Source organism: Diabrotica virgifera, chromosome 1 (assembly GCF_917563875.1).
Source record: "Diabrotica virgifera virgifera chromosome 1, PGI_DIABVI_V3a".
Taxonomy (NCBI): Eukaryota; Metazoa; Arthropoda; class Insecta; order Coleoptera; family Chrysomelidae; genus Diabrotica; species Diabrotica virgifera.
Window position 1 is genome coordinate 39304542 of NC_065443.1, and position 16374 is coordinate 39320915.

A 16374-nucleotide genomic window follows, 5' to 3' on the forward strand; every position below is an offset into this window, starting at 1 on the left:
AATGTCCGCCTATGGATTTTTTGTCAAAAAAGTTGACGTTTTTTAATTCTTTAGTAGTTTTTACGTCAACGTCAACCTGTTTGACAAGTAATCATAGGCGGAATTTTGAATTTTTATTAATTAAATGTGAAACTACAATTTTATATTTATTTAATTTGTACATCAAAATTAGCTTAAACTCAAACAAAACTAGCATAACTGAATAGGTATTTTCAATACCTTTCAAACGAGGTATCACTTGCCATAAGGTCCCATTTAAAATTATCGGTGACAGTGGCTCTGTAACGTCACCTGTCACTATTACGTCACCTGTCATGACTAGTTAAGGAGCTTACGTCCGTTTATTTCCTCCCTCCAAATTTCACTATTATACGTATAACCGTTCAAAAGATATGAGGGGGGGTACGGACTTTTGACTAGCACTGTATAGTGTTACATTGTGAAAATACTATATAAAATGAAGAACATAGAGAAATGAGAAGAAGATTAGAAAGAATTGAAATAAGAGATATATTACAAAATGAAGAATATTTTGGAATATTAAACAATCTAACAGAAATAATATCTAAAAAACAACAAGAAATCTATAATAATAGAAGAAGACAACAAATAATCCAACCTAGATGAAGTTGAGTAAGATAAAGTTAAAATAAATAAAATAAAATATAAATTCAAAAATAGATATTTACAATTATAATAATAATAATTCAATATAAAATAAATAAATAAAAATAATAATTCAATAAATAATATAATTATTAAAAACACTGAATTAAATGTGTTAAAAACTAAATAAAAATGAAAATGGAAATTAAATTTATATATATATATATATATACTATATATAAATGAAATATAAACAGTTCAAGGGGTCACTAGCTAAGGGCCTAAGGCTCACTGGAGAATCCTTGAATTGAATATATAATTAAAAATAAATTAAATTGATTTAAATTAACAAAAAGACTACCAACTCTCTTCTGAAAATAGAGGGACTGTCTTTAATTTTAACAAATGTATATTGTTTATTTAAATTTGTTAAATGTATATTTGTTGAAATTTAATATTAATTTTAATTATGATATAGTTTTTAGATTTATAGAAAAAGAAAATACTAGCAGGCTCTGCCTAGGGATGAAAAGCTACACTTCACGTTCTGGATAGAGGCTGCTAGTAAAATATATTAATAAATATAGTAAATTTTAAATTATTAGGTCAAAAAATATAAGAGAAATTGAAAAATAAGTTAAACAAAAAAATAAAAAAATGTAAGAAATTTAAAACATAAAATTAATAGATTATGGCAAATTAATTAATAAATTGTAAAAATATAAAAATATCTGTAACCCCATCAGGAAAAAACGACCTGGATTAGTCACTAGAGGCCAGGTCATATGTATAAACAATAAATAATAATAATAATAATAATAATAATTTTCCGCACGCGTGTTAATTTAGATATGTTAATATGGCCTTAAAATACATGCAACAAACTAATATTTAGATATTATTTACTAATTTATTTCAAATATATCTTATTGTGTTCATGTTTTAATGAAATTAACGCGAGAATTCGATGAAATAAAATAATTTTGACATAATATTCGAAAGTCAAATCAGTAGACAATAACAGTGGTTTTGAATCATCGTCATGGAAACCTAGATCGTCGTCATGCTAACCAGTTATGCTGAAAGTTTGGTTTTGACAACCTTATCAAAGAATTAATTTGTGTACAGTAGGAAAAATGAAAGAATACCCATGAAGGAACATATAAAACACACTGTATTTTCCTGTCACCGTGTCACACAAAAAATTGGCCAGCGCAAGTACATGTAATAATTATTGTTACATGTACTTGCACTGAACAATTTTCTGTATGACACGGTGACAGGAAAATACAGCGTGTTTTATATGTTCGTTCATGGGTATTCTTTCATTTTTCCGACTGTATGTATTTTCATATTAATTAAATTAATTGATTAAGATTTGGTCATTTTTTAAAGACTCGTAGAAAAAATATTGTTCCTAACGCTTGCAGAAAGTCTCTTTTCCGCACTCGACTGCTTGCCGAACTCCCGCTTTGCATCGTTCGGCAAACTGCAGTCGCGTGCGGAAAATTATGACTATCTGCACTTGTTAGGAAAATAACTATTTACTTTTGTACATTAAGAAATTCAAAATTTTATAATTGAGAACAATTTGAGTTTTTTGTCATTGTCAAACTACACTCAACTAGAAATATACATCAGACAAAACAGCTAATGGTAGGGGAGCAAAGTGTGCTAAATGTGCAGTCACTCGAGCGTTATGAGTACCTATTGGGTTGTGAATAGTAGGTCCTAAAACCAAAAAAAGTTAAGTAAAGCTTTCCATTTTAGTGGGGATTTTCCATTTTTAGTTTAATTTTCCATTTCCAACAATCGTTTTTGTAGATTATAGCTCTATTTATCCATTATTCGAAAAAATGTCTCGAATAAAAGTTACTTATTTTTACGTAAGAAATCCAAATCTGCAATAAAAACTGGGGGCTCCCATTTAAGATTTTAAAGTAAACCCCCACCCCACCTCCGTGTGGGGTCGTGTTTGGTGCCGTTCGATAGATTTTTCAAATATATTGAATAAGTATATTTTTCAGTTTTCCGATCTTATGTTCGGTTCGCAAAATATCGCGGGATTCGTATTTAAATTTACCCCCACCCTTCTCCGTGGGAAGTCGTGTTTGGTATCATTCGATAGATTTTTAAAAAATATTGAGCACGTATTTCTTAGTTTTTCGATCTGTCATTCATTTCGCGAAATATTCGCTTTTTTCTTGTGAAACTTTGGGACTCATCCATTTCCTTACGCTCAAATCGTCAGATTTTTGAAATATACTCTGTTTTGCATGTACTTAACTTACCTTATCTTAATTTGACGACTTCGAGTTTTTCTAAGGATAGATTTTTTTCGGCCCCCCCTTAACAAACTCCCCTGAATTAAGAGCCAATATATGGTAGAGGTACATCTTCAGGATACAAGGTTTCTCCACATGTAATAATCGGACGCGCTCGAGTAACTGCAAAAACCCCCGCTTGGGCTTCCCTACTATAAGGGTAAAAAACCTTATAAATAACTTGTCAATATAATATAAATGTCAATAATTTGAGCAACATGCAAACTGTCATGAAAGTCATGGACTATTTAAAGAAGTTTAATATTTGGCCCCAGAATTCAAGCCACAACCACAAGCCTTCAGGATCAGAATAGAGAAAGTAAAAACCAACAAAAAGAGCATTGCAGAAACCTGTAAAAATTAATGCTCAGAGCTATACAAGGGCGCTTCAAGAGATGCATCAGTCTCAGAACACAATAAACATACAATCAAAGAGACAAAACGAGCAGAAGTAGAGAAAGCTCTCAACCAGCTAAGAAGCAAGGAAACCTCAGGGATAAATGTCATGCCAGCGGAGACTCTAAAAGCAATGGACGAGATTGGCACAGATAGAATACTGGATATGTGTAGCAGGATATGCATTACAGGTGAATGGAATGATGAATGGTGCGAATCAACCTTTATCCCTATCCATAAAAAAGGATTGTAACACAAAATTATATGTGGCAATCCTGTCACCTACTAACGTAGGTTAATGTGTCAAAGGCTGTCGATATTTTATGTTGGCTGCATTAGTCAGTATGTATTGTTAATACCTTTCAAGCGCGCGTTTAGCGACCCAAATCCGTTAAACTGTTTAAAAGTTATCGAGCTCCAAGGTTTACCTAAGAAAATGTCATATCTAAATCTGATTCACGTTCAAGTGTACAACTTTCGCTGTTGACAGATGTAAAAGGGCGGATTTTTTAATTAGACTGATAGGCTCGTTCGGCTGCACGAACGCGCATTTCTACTAAAGCAAATTCAACAAAGAGACAGGCTCCCGATAAGTTAAACGTTATAATTCATTAAACCATAATCGCCAAAATGGTCTTAGTGGTTACGACGCTAAACCAACGAACTGTCAATACTGATGGAATAGGCATGAAGCGAATTTAATGCGACCAGAAGAAGATAGCGTAGGCAGCGAAGGATGGAAGATAATCGCCATCTTTCGTAGATAAAAAAATTGATAATGTATAAACATTTTCAATTTCTTTACAATCCGAAAATGCAGTAGCATTATACTCTAGTTAAATCGGAGAGTGCAGGAAGAGTCTATTTATTTATTTATTTATTTATTTACTGAAATATACATCCACCAGGTATAAACCCATAAAGGTGTACATAAGAAAACTACATTGACTGAACACTTGATGACAAAATATAAAATAAAATAAAGAATAACGAAAAATGTTTCTGTTGTTAATACACATACACAATAATAAAAAAAAACAAAGACCTTAATAAAGAAAAATAACATGACTTCGATAAGCTATTGCGTATTTCGAGTTTAAAGATGTTAAAACTAAGGAAAAAAAATGTCCACGGATCTTAAGTTATTTACACTTCTGCACATACTTTTTATCGGAAAATAGAAATTATATTGCGAATTAGGCACCGAAATATGAAAAGTTACACCTGAACGTGACACAGCTCGTGGTACATTAAAGTCTATAAGACTAAGCAAAAAATCGCTATTAATTAGGCAATTGACAATTTTGAAGATGAATATTAGGCCGTCTATACCGGTTTCGGGGATTTTTCCGCTCATCAGTAGTCCCATTTCCTCTTCTCTCCGATTTAACCAGGTACTTCGCTTTGGACCGTTCCGAATTGCAAAGAAAGAAATGCATCTACCGAGAAACAAAATAAGTTATCAATCAAGTAGCACAAAAAACGACAATAAATATCGCTCCCATACCACCAGATTGACAACAAGTGGAACTTTCTCTGGTTACAACCTCCCGTGATTTTCAAAAATTATAAATCATACAGGATGCCGAGACGAAATTAAGATGAGGGAATTTTAAATAATTCAGGTCCCATCTGCTCAGCGTGGTAAAAGTTCCAACGAGAAAGATTCCTTAGTACTCAATAAAAGAGTAAATGGCATTACTTTTGTTTTCGTATTTATAGAATACAGGATATGGCATCTCCCTATCGTGAGCCAGTTCTAACATGGATTGGATCCGTTAGTGCGTTTTGAATTCGAATTTTGCTTTGTACTTTAAGTGTTTCTTTTACTATATCAATGAGTTGAGTTGGAATATTAAACTCTTTCAGGGGGATCAGAAATTCTCGATGGATACTATCATAGGCACTCTCAAAATCAATAAAGAGATGATGTGTGTCTATATTAAATTCACTAGTCTTTTCCAAGATTTGCCTCAAGACGAATATCTAATCTATTGATTCCGCACATGGTCTCAGTCGCTCTTACACAATATTTGAGAGTATTTTATATGCCACAGTCAGTAGCGTTATTGCCCGGTAGTTTTTACATTCAAGCTGATCTCCCTTTTTATGTAGTGGAATAATTACTCCGGTATTCCAGTCTTGTGGCAGTTGTTTATTATTCCATATGTTCACTATTAGTTCGTGTATCGCATTCAATAGGGAGTCTCCGCCTTCTTTTATTAATTCTGCGCTAATATTGTCTAATCCATGTGACTTGTTGTTTTTCAGTCTGGTAACTGCTTCTTGCATTTCAGCTACTGTAGGGGGAAGGGGGGGTTGTTTCTCTGGTATCCATTTGATCCAGTATAATTTCATCGTTTAGTGGATCTCCGTTTTGTTCAAACTTTTGTTTTAAGAATTCAGTCCATCTTTGTAGTATTTCACTCTGTTGAGTTACTATATCTCCTTCTTTGTCTCTGCACATCATTGTTCTTGGTTTAAATTCTTTGCTGCTTTTGTTAAGTTTTTGGTAGAATTTTCTGGTTTCTGTTGGTTTATTTAATTCTTCAATTTCTTGGAGTTCCTTTTCTATGTGTTCTCTTTTTTTTCTGCGATATATTTTCTTCTCTTCCCTCCTTAGCATTCTATATTCCTCTTCTGCCTGTTTTGTTCTATGTCGTTATTGTAATCGTTGATATGCATTATTTTTTCTATCTGTTATGTTACAACGCTATTCATCGAACCACTTCCCTTCAGTTGATTTGACCGTTTTTTGTAGACCCAAGGTCTCTTTGGCAGCGTCTTGTATGATGTTTTTACACGCTTCCCATTCTCTGTTTATATCCTCGTGCTTTTGCTCGTTTTCTAGCCTTCCTTTTATATATTCTTTGTATTTGGCCTTTTTGCTGTTGTCTGCTAAGTTTTTATTTCATATTTTTCAATTTTGGATCCTTTTTCTTTTTTTATGTTTGAGATTCTGTCTCTTATTCTACTTTTCACTAGGTAGTAATCTGAGTCGGCATTTGCCCCTCGTCTGCTGCATACGTTTATTACGTCTGAGTGATGTCTAGAGTCAATAATAACATGATCGATCATGTTTACTGTAACCCCATCTGGAGATCTCCACGTTCCCTTATGAATATTTTTTCGCTGGAAGCATGTGCTGGCAATGACCATGTTAAGGGAAGTTGCTAGATTTATTAGTCTGATGTTATTGTCATTGGATACTTCATGGAGGCTGTGCTTACCTATAGTTGGTAGGTATTGTTGCTCTTTTCCTCTTTTTTCGTTGAGATCACCATAAATAACTTTGATGTCATTCTTTGGGCATGCAGGGTAAGTAGCTTCTAGTTCTTCATAGAATTTTTCTTTTACATCGTCTTCTTTTTCCTCTGTAGGGACATGCACATTTAAAATATATATATTATTGTAGAATTGTTTTTTGGAAAAATTCAGAAAATAAATTTATATCAGAGACCACGAGATCATAGATTTTCTTCACCCTGTATATGACCAAAAATTGTATAGAGTCTAATTTAGTTAATAAACAGTGCTTTTTCGGGGAAGGTGAAATCGTTAATGTGGTTTTCGTTAATGGTTTTTTTTTTGAAAGGATTTACAGAGAATGGTTCGAAAATATTGGAAAGTACATGTTATTTCGTTTTGTGAACATCAATAGGATTTTTGTAAATAATTTGTAGAAGGTTTAAACGATAAACAAATTTTATTGAGTTTAGAATGTAAGACTTTTTGTTTAGTTCTTTGAAAAAACGATAGTAATTTGATGTCTCTTAGAATTTTAACAAAATGTAAAGTTGGATACAAATTAAGTTGGTTTTCTTAGGAAAGGAAAGTATGAATGTTTTGGGTAGAGAGGTTGTTTTTGATTGGTAGAGAAAGATCGATGGAAGGGATGAGAATGTGGAAGTCGGAATTTGAGAGAGAAAAGATGGGGACTGGTAAAGGACTGGGGAAGGTAGTGTAAAGTGGTGAAATCGGCTTTTGCGAGCAGAATCAAGTTAAAACGAAATTGTTGACCGGTTGAGAAGTAAATTTTCCTGTGTCCGAGGAAGATTCCTTTGTTCTGTCTAGAACAAGTAGCTGATTGGTATCTATTTGCACAAGATATCCAGCAAGGAAAAAACTGAGTAGAGAATTCGAGCGAGTCCTGGTTTTGTTTGTTTTGAAGCAGTTGGACGAGAGGGACCTTCCCGCAACATTGAAAGAGTACGTGTGGGAGAATCAAAGACGACGCAATCTGGGGAAAGAAGGAGTGAAGAAACAAAAAGGTTAGTCAAATCATTTGTCGAAACGGAGAGAGCTTGTTTATATCCACACCATATATGCTTATTTTTTGTATTGAACAGTTCTATAACTCGTTTAGTCATTCCAACTTTAAGTAATCAATTCAAAAGTAGAAAAGTAAATTTTATTAAATTTAGTATGAATAAATAATACTTTATTTAAATAATTTTTTTGTTAAAACAAGGAAACATCAGAACTAAAGCTTGATTTATTAAGCAAGAAATTGTTGCAACAAATTTAGATTTTAGTATTTTTTTAAATCTTATTTATACGGTATATTGGATAAATAAAGAATAGATTACATTTATATGATATTGAATGTGTTTAATTTCCCTGTTTTGCAACTTTGAAAGGGAAGACAGAGGAAAAGCAGGTGATTGAGGCTCTATTTATTGAGTGGTCAAAATTGATATATTTGAATTACGTTATATAAATTTCCTGTAGGTACAATTTCTAATAATTTATTTTATTTATTTGATATTGCCATTTGATGATTTTTTGAAATATTTGACAATTGAAATTTGAAATATTACATTGGGTAAGAGAGAATTTTCGTGTCTGCAACAGAGAGGGTGTTTTAAAATTTCCTATTTGGCGGGGATAGTATTTCTATATAGATAGAAATGTATGGGACAAGAAGCATGGACATATGGGAAGAAGAAAGCAAAGAAAAGAAATAACAAGGAGAACATTTAGAACAAGAAGATATTTTAGACACAGCAATCATGGCAACAGCAAAAAAGGAATTGTCAGAATTAGAAAAAATATTACAACTTATGCAAATACAATCACAAAAAATGGATAAAATGGATAAAAAACAACAGGATTCGAAACAAGCCATGGAAGAAACATCGAGAAAAATAGATAAAATAGAACAGGAAATAAAAGGATGTTTGACAACAATGAAAAACGAGATAGAACAACAAGAAATGAGAATTAAAGATCACATGAAAGAACAAGAAATGAGAATTAAATATCACATGGAAGAACAAGAAATGAAAATTCAAAGTAAAATGAAGGAGTTAACAAATGGCCAGAAAAAGGAACTAGAAAATTTGGAAAACAAGTTGGAAAACGCTATTCAAGAAGACAGAGAAGAAATGGAAAAAAGAATCAACGAAATAGAAAAACAAGTCACCGAAAACAAGACTAAACAGAATTTCGGAGAAAGAAGAGAAATGTTTATCCATAGTACAGATGACGTGAAAATACGGTTCGGCGAGGATGTAAGAAAATTACACCCAGTGCCCTTCATAAATAGTCTTAAAAAGAAAGTACAACACATCGGAAATTTCTAAACAGCTAAAGAAACTATCAGAAACCATCTTAAGTATGAGGCAGGTCTATGGTTTGACAGCAAGGAGGAAAAATTTGACAGTTGGTAGAGTTTGAACAAAAATTTTTAAATTATTTCTGGGGAAAAGTCCAACAATGAGAAATCAACAAGGAATTACAAAATGGGAAATACAATGATAGGATGGGTATCTCAGAAAGAATATAGGCATTACAAATATACAATAATGCAAAACATTTACAAAATAATTATTCGTCACAACAATTAGTCGAACTGATTGCAAGACATTTTGAAGAATCGCTAGAAGACCATATCACGTTGCAAAATTACAAAGACATAGATATTTTGTGTCAATTCTTACAAATAAGAGAATCGCGTCTAAGAGAAAGAAAGTCAAGAAGATCGCAAAAAGATTAAAGACACCAAGAAACACAGGATTACGGAGATAGAAGACAAAATTATAGGAGGGACTATACAAGACGAGATTTTAATCCCAGGATGGAAAACGAAAACAGAGACAACGGAAGAGGAAATTATGAACAAAGAAATAGGCAATGGAATGAGGACAGATATCGAGAAAACCGAAACAGATCCGACAGACCAAGAGAAAATAGAAGAGAGGTAAATAATACCCAGACAGAAGAATATGACGAAGAGAGACACTACGACGAAAATATAAACAACCAGGAGCAACCGGTGTCTTTTCACGAAGGCGCTCACTAGAAACAAAGAACCAAACAGGAATTTTTTGTCACCCGAAGGAATTTATAAATCTGGCAGGAAACAATGAAAAAAGAAATGGAATAAATTTAAAATTTGTGGATGGCTTCATCAACGAGAAACCAATTTAAATTATGATATATACTTACAGCTGGCACTTTTTTACCATAGCACTGATCTTATCTTCAACTTTGAACATGTCTACATTTTTCCCTTGAAAACTTAAGTTTAATACATTCAAGTGTTCAAACACGTCAGCTAAGTAGGCAGTTGAGCAAAGCCAAGAAAAGTCAGTGAGAACATCTGCGTACTTGCTGTCAAGAAGAAAAACACGAACTTCATCTCTAAGTTCAAAAAATCTTGTCAATATCTTCCCTCGAGCCACCTTACTTCCGTATGAATAAGAAGGTGTTCATGCTTACTGCCAATCTCTTTGCACAACAAAGAAAATAATCTTGATTCAGAGGTCCAGTTTTAATGTAGTTAACGATTTGAACTACTTCGTTAAGTATCTTCTGCAAAGGTTCAGGCAATGTTTTGGCTACCAAGGCTTTACGATGAATACAACAGTGTGTCCATTTCACCTCAGGAGCTACTTCTTTGACACGAGCTTGAAGTCCTGCTTTGTGGCCAGCCATTGATTTTGCTCCATCCGTAGACAAGCCCACATGTTTTGTCCATGTGACGTCATGTTTATTGAAAAAATCATTCAATTTTGCGTCACGTAATATTTATATCAGCTCTTTTGTAGCTGGAATATTGTATTGCCCACTGATTTTTGCCGCGTGTAGCGGTATATTATTTTTGTATTAGATTAACATGTGGTACTAAATATACAGGGTGTAATAAAAGCTAGGTCATAAATTAAATCACTGGGATCAAAAATAGTTCGGTTGAACGTAACTTTCCTTGGTGCAAATATACTAGTGATGTAACGAATGTCATTTTTTTAACATTCGCGAATACGAATGCGAATACGAATATCTGCTACCAACATTCGCGAATGCGGATGCGAATGCGAATATTCAGTTTTTTTAAATTTGTTTCTATTTTTGTAATGTTTCCTAAATTTATAATGAAAAGTTAATTAATATTTAATGTAAATCAATCTGAATCTTAAGCTATATTACATAATACCAAATAATAAAAAAGTGAAGGCTGATAATGTGATTATACAAGGTTAAGTTATATCTATCTATTGCCCTTCATTTGTCCAAAGTTGAATGTAGGCCTCCCCCTTACTTTTCCACTCTTCTCGGTTCAGTGCTAATCCTGTCCATCTGGTCCCTGCGTATCTTTTTAGGTCATCCGACCATCTCCTCTGTGGTCTGCCTCTTCCTCTTTTGTAGTCTCCAGTGAGTTCTCCAGTGAGTTATCGCTTAATTCCATCTTCCGTCTCTTTGTCTGCTGTTGTGTCCTGCATATTTCCATTTGAGAGTAGCTGCATGTTTGAGGTTAAGTTACCTTTTCTTAATAAAAAAAGATGAAAAGTGAATAGATTTTGATTTTATTAACCTAATATTATCTTAAAATTATTTTTTTTCTGGTTTTCATATTCGCAAAACATTCGCACAAATTTCGCGAATGCGGATGCGAATGCGAATATGCAAAAACATGCGAATATTCGCGAATGCGAATACGAATATTCGTTACATCACTAAAATATACACATAAAAAAAGTTACAGCCCTTTTAAGTTACAAAAAGAAAGAGATTTTTTATTGAAAATAGCCATGTGGCTTTCTTATGGCAGGTAGATTTTAAAAAAAGTTAACACTGAAATTTGTGCACCCAAAAAAAATTATAGGTGTTTTGTTCCCTTAAACACCCTGAAATGTTTGTGTACATTCCAATTCAAATATTTTTGTGGTACGATTAATTAAACACAATACTTTTAAAATATTCTTGCCTCTTAGTACTTTTTAGATAAGCCAGTTTTTATCGAGATGCAGTTTCTTTCTTAGTATGTTTCAAAATTTATGAGTAGGTACCTCATAAAATGTAAATTAAAAATAATTTTTCATATTATTACCAGGCTTCTATAACCTCATCTTTCTTCACCATTTACAAATATGTGATGAATTTTACAAATGCTCCAAATATCTCGATCAAAACTGGCTTACCAAAAAAGTACTAAGAGGCAAAAAATGTTTTAAATACATTGTGCTTAACTAATGGCGCCACAATAATAAGTTAATAATTGGAACGTACACAAACATTTTTGGAGAGCTAAGGGAACAAAACACATAAAGTTTTTATGGGGTGCACAAATTTCACTGTTATTTTTTTGAGATGTTCCTGCCATAAGAAGCATGTTCATTTTCAATATAAAATCTCTAATAACAGTTTTCAATATATTAGAGACAGTGGCGCACCCAGAATTTTCCTCTAGGGGGGTTAACTTGGGTGGGGGGAGGTTGACTTGGGTGTGGTTCGGACAAATAATCCATGACAAAAAATCCCCACAAATTATAAAAAATCCCCAGACAAAAAATCACCGGACAAATAATCCCCGAGCAAAAAATCCCCACAAAAAATCCCGGACAAATAATCCCCACAAGATTTTTTCAACAAAATATCCCCACAAAAAATCCTCATGAAATATTTGCTATCGAATAGTTCTCTAAAAGTTTTCCCGTGAACGCAATCGACTCTAATGTTTTTCAGCCTCAGTGCATAAGAGTTAAAGCAATGGCCATGAAACCGCTTTTCGGCACGACAATAATTATTAAGTAATTAAGATTAATCATGAATTATTGTAATTTAGATTACCAAATTCCGAATTCCAATTATATGCCGAAAACTTCAAATTTTACATGACAAACGAGTGTGAGTTTTTTCAAAAAGTGTGGAAGATATGGCGAATGAGCTAAGGCTGTGGGAATCATGTTGTAATTATTCGCTTAAATCTTTTGCTGACTCTGCCTTGAATAACTAAGTTCAAAACATTGTCTATTATCTGTGTGCATCCATGAAAAATTTTTGCGCTATAAGAATGTTTAGCTTTGTTATGAAAACGCAGAACACAGGTTTTTGACATAGCTTTTGAAAGCTTTTGAAGCAGGTTCCTGAAATGTTGCTTGGAGTGAATTGAAACTGATGACTAAATATTTTTCGTTATGTATTACTGAAAAGATTACTACCATCCGCCGAAGAAATAGTTGGTGACTACCAGTGTGATTTCAGTCCCGGAAGATCGATTTTTGATCAAATATTTACTATTAGACAAATGCTTGAAAGGATTGGGACTATAATCAAGACGTGCATCAGTTCTTTATAGCTTTCAAACAGGGTTATGATTCAATTAATCATCCTACACTATGGAATGCAATGGTCGAGCTGGACGTACCCAAGAAACTAACTGCGGTATCGCAAATGTGTGTAAGTAACTTCTTTGCACAAGTTAGAATAGGTGGGGAAATATCAAATGCTTTCTGCGTAAATTCTGGACTGAGGCAGGGAGATCCGTTTGTCCCCATTGTTGTTTAACCTGGCCTTAGAATATGCCATGCGAAAAATTTATCCAAAAATCAAACCAGACATAGCTACTCGGGGAGAGGTCAGATGGGAGAAAGTATGTAGGACGGACTAGAAAAAGGTGGAAAGATGCAGTCAGAGAAGATCTGGAGAAAATGGGAGTGAGACAATGGGAAATACTGGCACAGGACCGACACATGGAAGGCAATAGTAAATCACTCGCAAGGATACTCGAAGAGTTATAACGCCATTGATGATGATAATAACTAAATATGTTCGACGTTAAATTTACAAAAATTAACAGGTTTTTTGAATTACAATCAAGATTATTGTTTTCAGGACCAGGAGTTCTCATCACGAATAGGCAATGTTTTGTACATAGTTATTCAAAGCAGAGTGAGTAAAAGATTTAAGCGAATAATTACAACATGGTTTCCACAGTCTTAGCACATTTCCCATACCTTCCACGATTTTTGAAAAAACTCACTCGATTGTCATGTACAATTTGAAGTTTTCGGCATGGAATTGAAATTCGAAATTTGGTGATCGAAATTACAATTCATGCTTAATCTTAATTGCTCATCATTATTTTCGTGCCGAAAAGCGGTTTCATGGCGATTGCTATAGCTCTCACGCATTAAGGCTGAAAAACATTTGAGTCGATTGCATTAACGAGAAAATTTTTAGAGAACTATTCGGCAGCAAATATTTCTTGGGAATTATTTGTCCTAGCTTCGCTTGGGCACCAAAATTTTTTTGTATTGTTTCTGAAAGACAAGTTACATTTTCATACTATTCTTTATATTTTTTTTATGTGCCCTGGGAGGGGTTTAACCTCCAAAACCCCTCCCTGGGTGCGCCACTGATTAGAGAAGATCAATTATAATTTTGTAACTTCAAAGGGCTATAACATTTTTATGTACACATTTGTATTAAGGTAAGTTAGGTTCAATCGAACTATTTTTGGGCTGATATGCTACACTAATGAATTTTAGTTAATCTCTTTTGGCTTCATATTTTAACATTCATTGTTTTAGGTACATGGTTCGAAGGTTATTGCAAGAAAATATTGCGGCAGTGGGTGTGACTTATCCTTTAACGACTTACTTAAAAACAAGAATAAGAATTTGTTTATCCGCAGGCCATACCAAAGATCAGCTGGATCGTGTTCTTCAAATACTTGACAAGATTTCGGATGAAATTGGTTTAAGATATTCAAGAATACCCATTGAAAACACACCGGTAGCATGGGATGATAAAGAAATATAAGATAGGAAATTGATGCTTCGTAATGAGTGGAAATTTGATTGTATTTTTAGACATTTTTAATAAAACATACTACTATTACCTAAGGGTAACATGTTATACCTATATTTTTAAGCTTAGGAAATAAATACATGTTTTAATAGTTTTTGATACATCAAAATAACTGATCAGAACTAAAGTATAATAAAGCCCAATTATATGATAAATTTTCTAATATATGCCCTAATATTGCAATGGCACGCTGATTCTAAATCACTTCTTACATAAAAAATTATTGGTTCCCTATATAGTACTTGACAAAAATTCAACTAATTCCATCTCTAATTAATTAAAATATAACCACTCAAAGATTTTTCAATTCTACTAAAACAGATAACTCATAAGAAATATATTTGTTTTTGTGCGTGCCATTAAAATTTTCAAACGTGCCTTTTGACACGTGGCATGCGTGCCATTGGTTCGCTATCCCTGAATTGTGAGATAAAACCAAATTCTCTTTACATTTTGGCCAACACGTTTATCCACCCTTGAACTATTTGTGTAGCAAAACAATAAGCTTCTCCCACATTTATATTCTTGCTAGATCTCCTAGCAGGTTTTCATGCCAGTGTAAAGATGTGTTTTCACCCATCGCGAAAAATGTTTGCAAATGTTTGCAAATGATTGCAACTGTTAGTAAACAATTTTATGTGGGTGGTGTAGACATAACTTTTAAAAGAAAGATAATAAGGAGGATACTGTGACCAGTGGCGGCTCGTGGCCTTAGAGACAGGGTCGGCAAGGTCTTTTTGTCTCCTCATATAGGTATACCATCAAATTAAAAGGCTTAAATCATCATAGGAGATTTTTTTGTTTGGTTTACTTGACATTCTCTCTTGTTTCATGGTGTTTTGACAATATATTTTGCTTCTTTTGAGACAAGAGAAATCCCGTTCATTTAAAGCAGAAGTTGGTGATAATAAGAGAATTGATGATCAGTTTGTTGTAACGAATTGCAGTACTTACTATAAAAATTACACATATTTTGTAACTTATCCAACTTTCTGAAAATATTTGGATCAGCGTAATTTTTAAGTAAGTTGTAATAATAAATATCTTGAAAATTCTTTGGCGAAGGTAACTTTTAAATTTTGAATCGTCAAAGAGGTCAAAAATTTGCAAATCTTCAAAATTCGAAAAACGAGTATCTATTTGCATAATACATAGTAGGCATTCAAAATTTCAAAATATACACGTTTCTCGAGATATGTATCATGCCTGTGTATTTTTTGGAGTGGTTCGGAAATATCAAGCGAACCCAAACCGTCACTGAGTATACAGGGTGTTTCATTAATAATTGTCCATATAATAACTGGAGAAACCTTAGCACAAAATACGAAGATTTAACCTAAAACACTTAAATAAAATGTGGTTCCTTACTGAGTTACAGGGTGTTTTATCTAAAACTTTAAAAATAATTTTTGTTCAGCATTTTAAAACTATTCGATGTATCCTTTTCATACTTGGTAGGTAGTATAGGTACTGTACAAACTATTAAATTTTGTTAAACAAAGGTTTCTGGCTATTACCAGAGGCGTACGACGGGGGAAAGTAAATGGTTGACCCTTTCCAAATTCTACACCACTGGCGAAATTGCTATTTTAGTTAAATTTTTGGATTCTCCAATACTTTCTACGAAAATAACATACTATCCATTCGTAACGATAAAGTCATTAGTTTTCGAGATCTTTGAAGTTAAAAATGAAACGACACGGTTATTTTGATTAATGTATTGTGTCGCTTCATTTTTAATTTCAAATATCTCGAAAACTAATCATTTTATCATTACGAATGAAGAATATAATATTTACATAAAAAGCATTGCAAAATCAAAAAATTACACTAAAATAGCAATTTCGTCAGTGGCCTAGAATTTTGGAGGGGTCAACCAGCCACTATCCCCTGTCGTACGCCTCTGGTAGTAGCTAGAAACTTTAATTTATCTTAATTTAGTAGGGTGTACAGT

At 33.2% G+C, this 16374-nt stretch overlaps 2 protein-coding genes across 2 annotated transcripts in view; one reads left to right on the forward strand and one right to left on the reverse strand.

Annotated features, from left to right (window-relative positions):
* LOC126884443 (serine palmitoyltransferase 2-like) overlaps positions 1-14511 on the forward strand; it is a 53411-nt gene extending 38900 nt beyond the window's left edge. The window contains exon 7 of the mRNA XM_050650383.1: positions 14141-14511. Within this exon, the coding sequence (XP_050506340.1) occupies positions 14141-14372 (232 nt within the window). The 3' untranslated portion in view covers positions 14373-14511. The remainder of the gene's footprint in view (positions 1-14140) is intronic.
* LOC114335865 (uncharacterized) overlaps positions 1-16374 on the reverse strand; it is a 129980-nt gene that overhangs the window by 94135 nt on the left and 19471 nt on the right. The gene's annotated exons all lie outside the window — the stretch shown is intronic.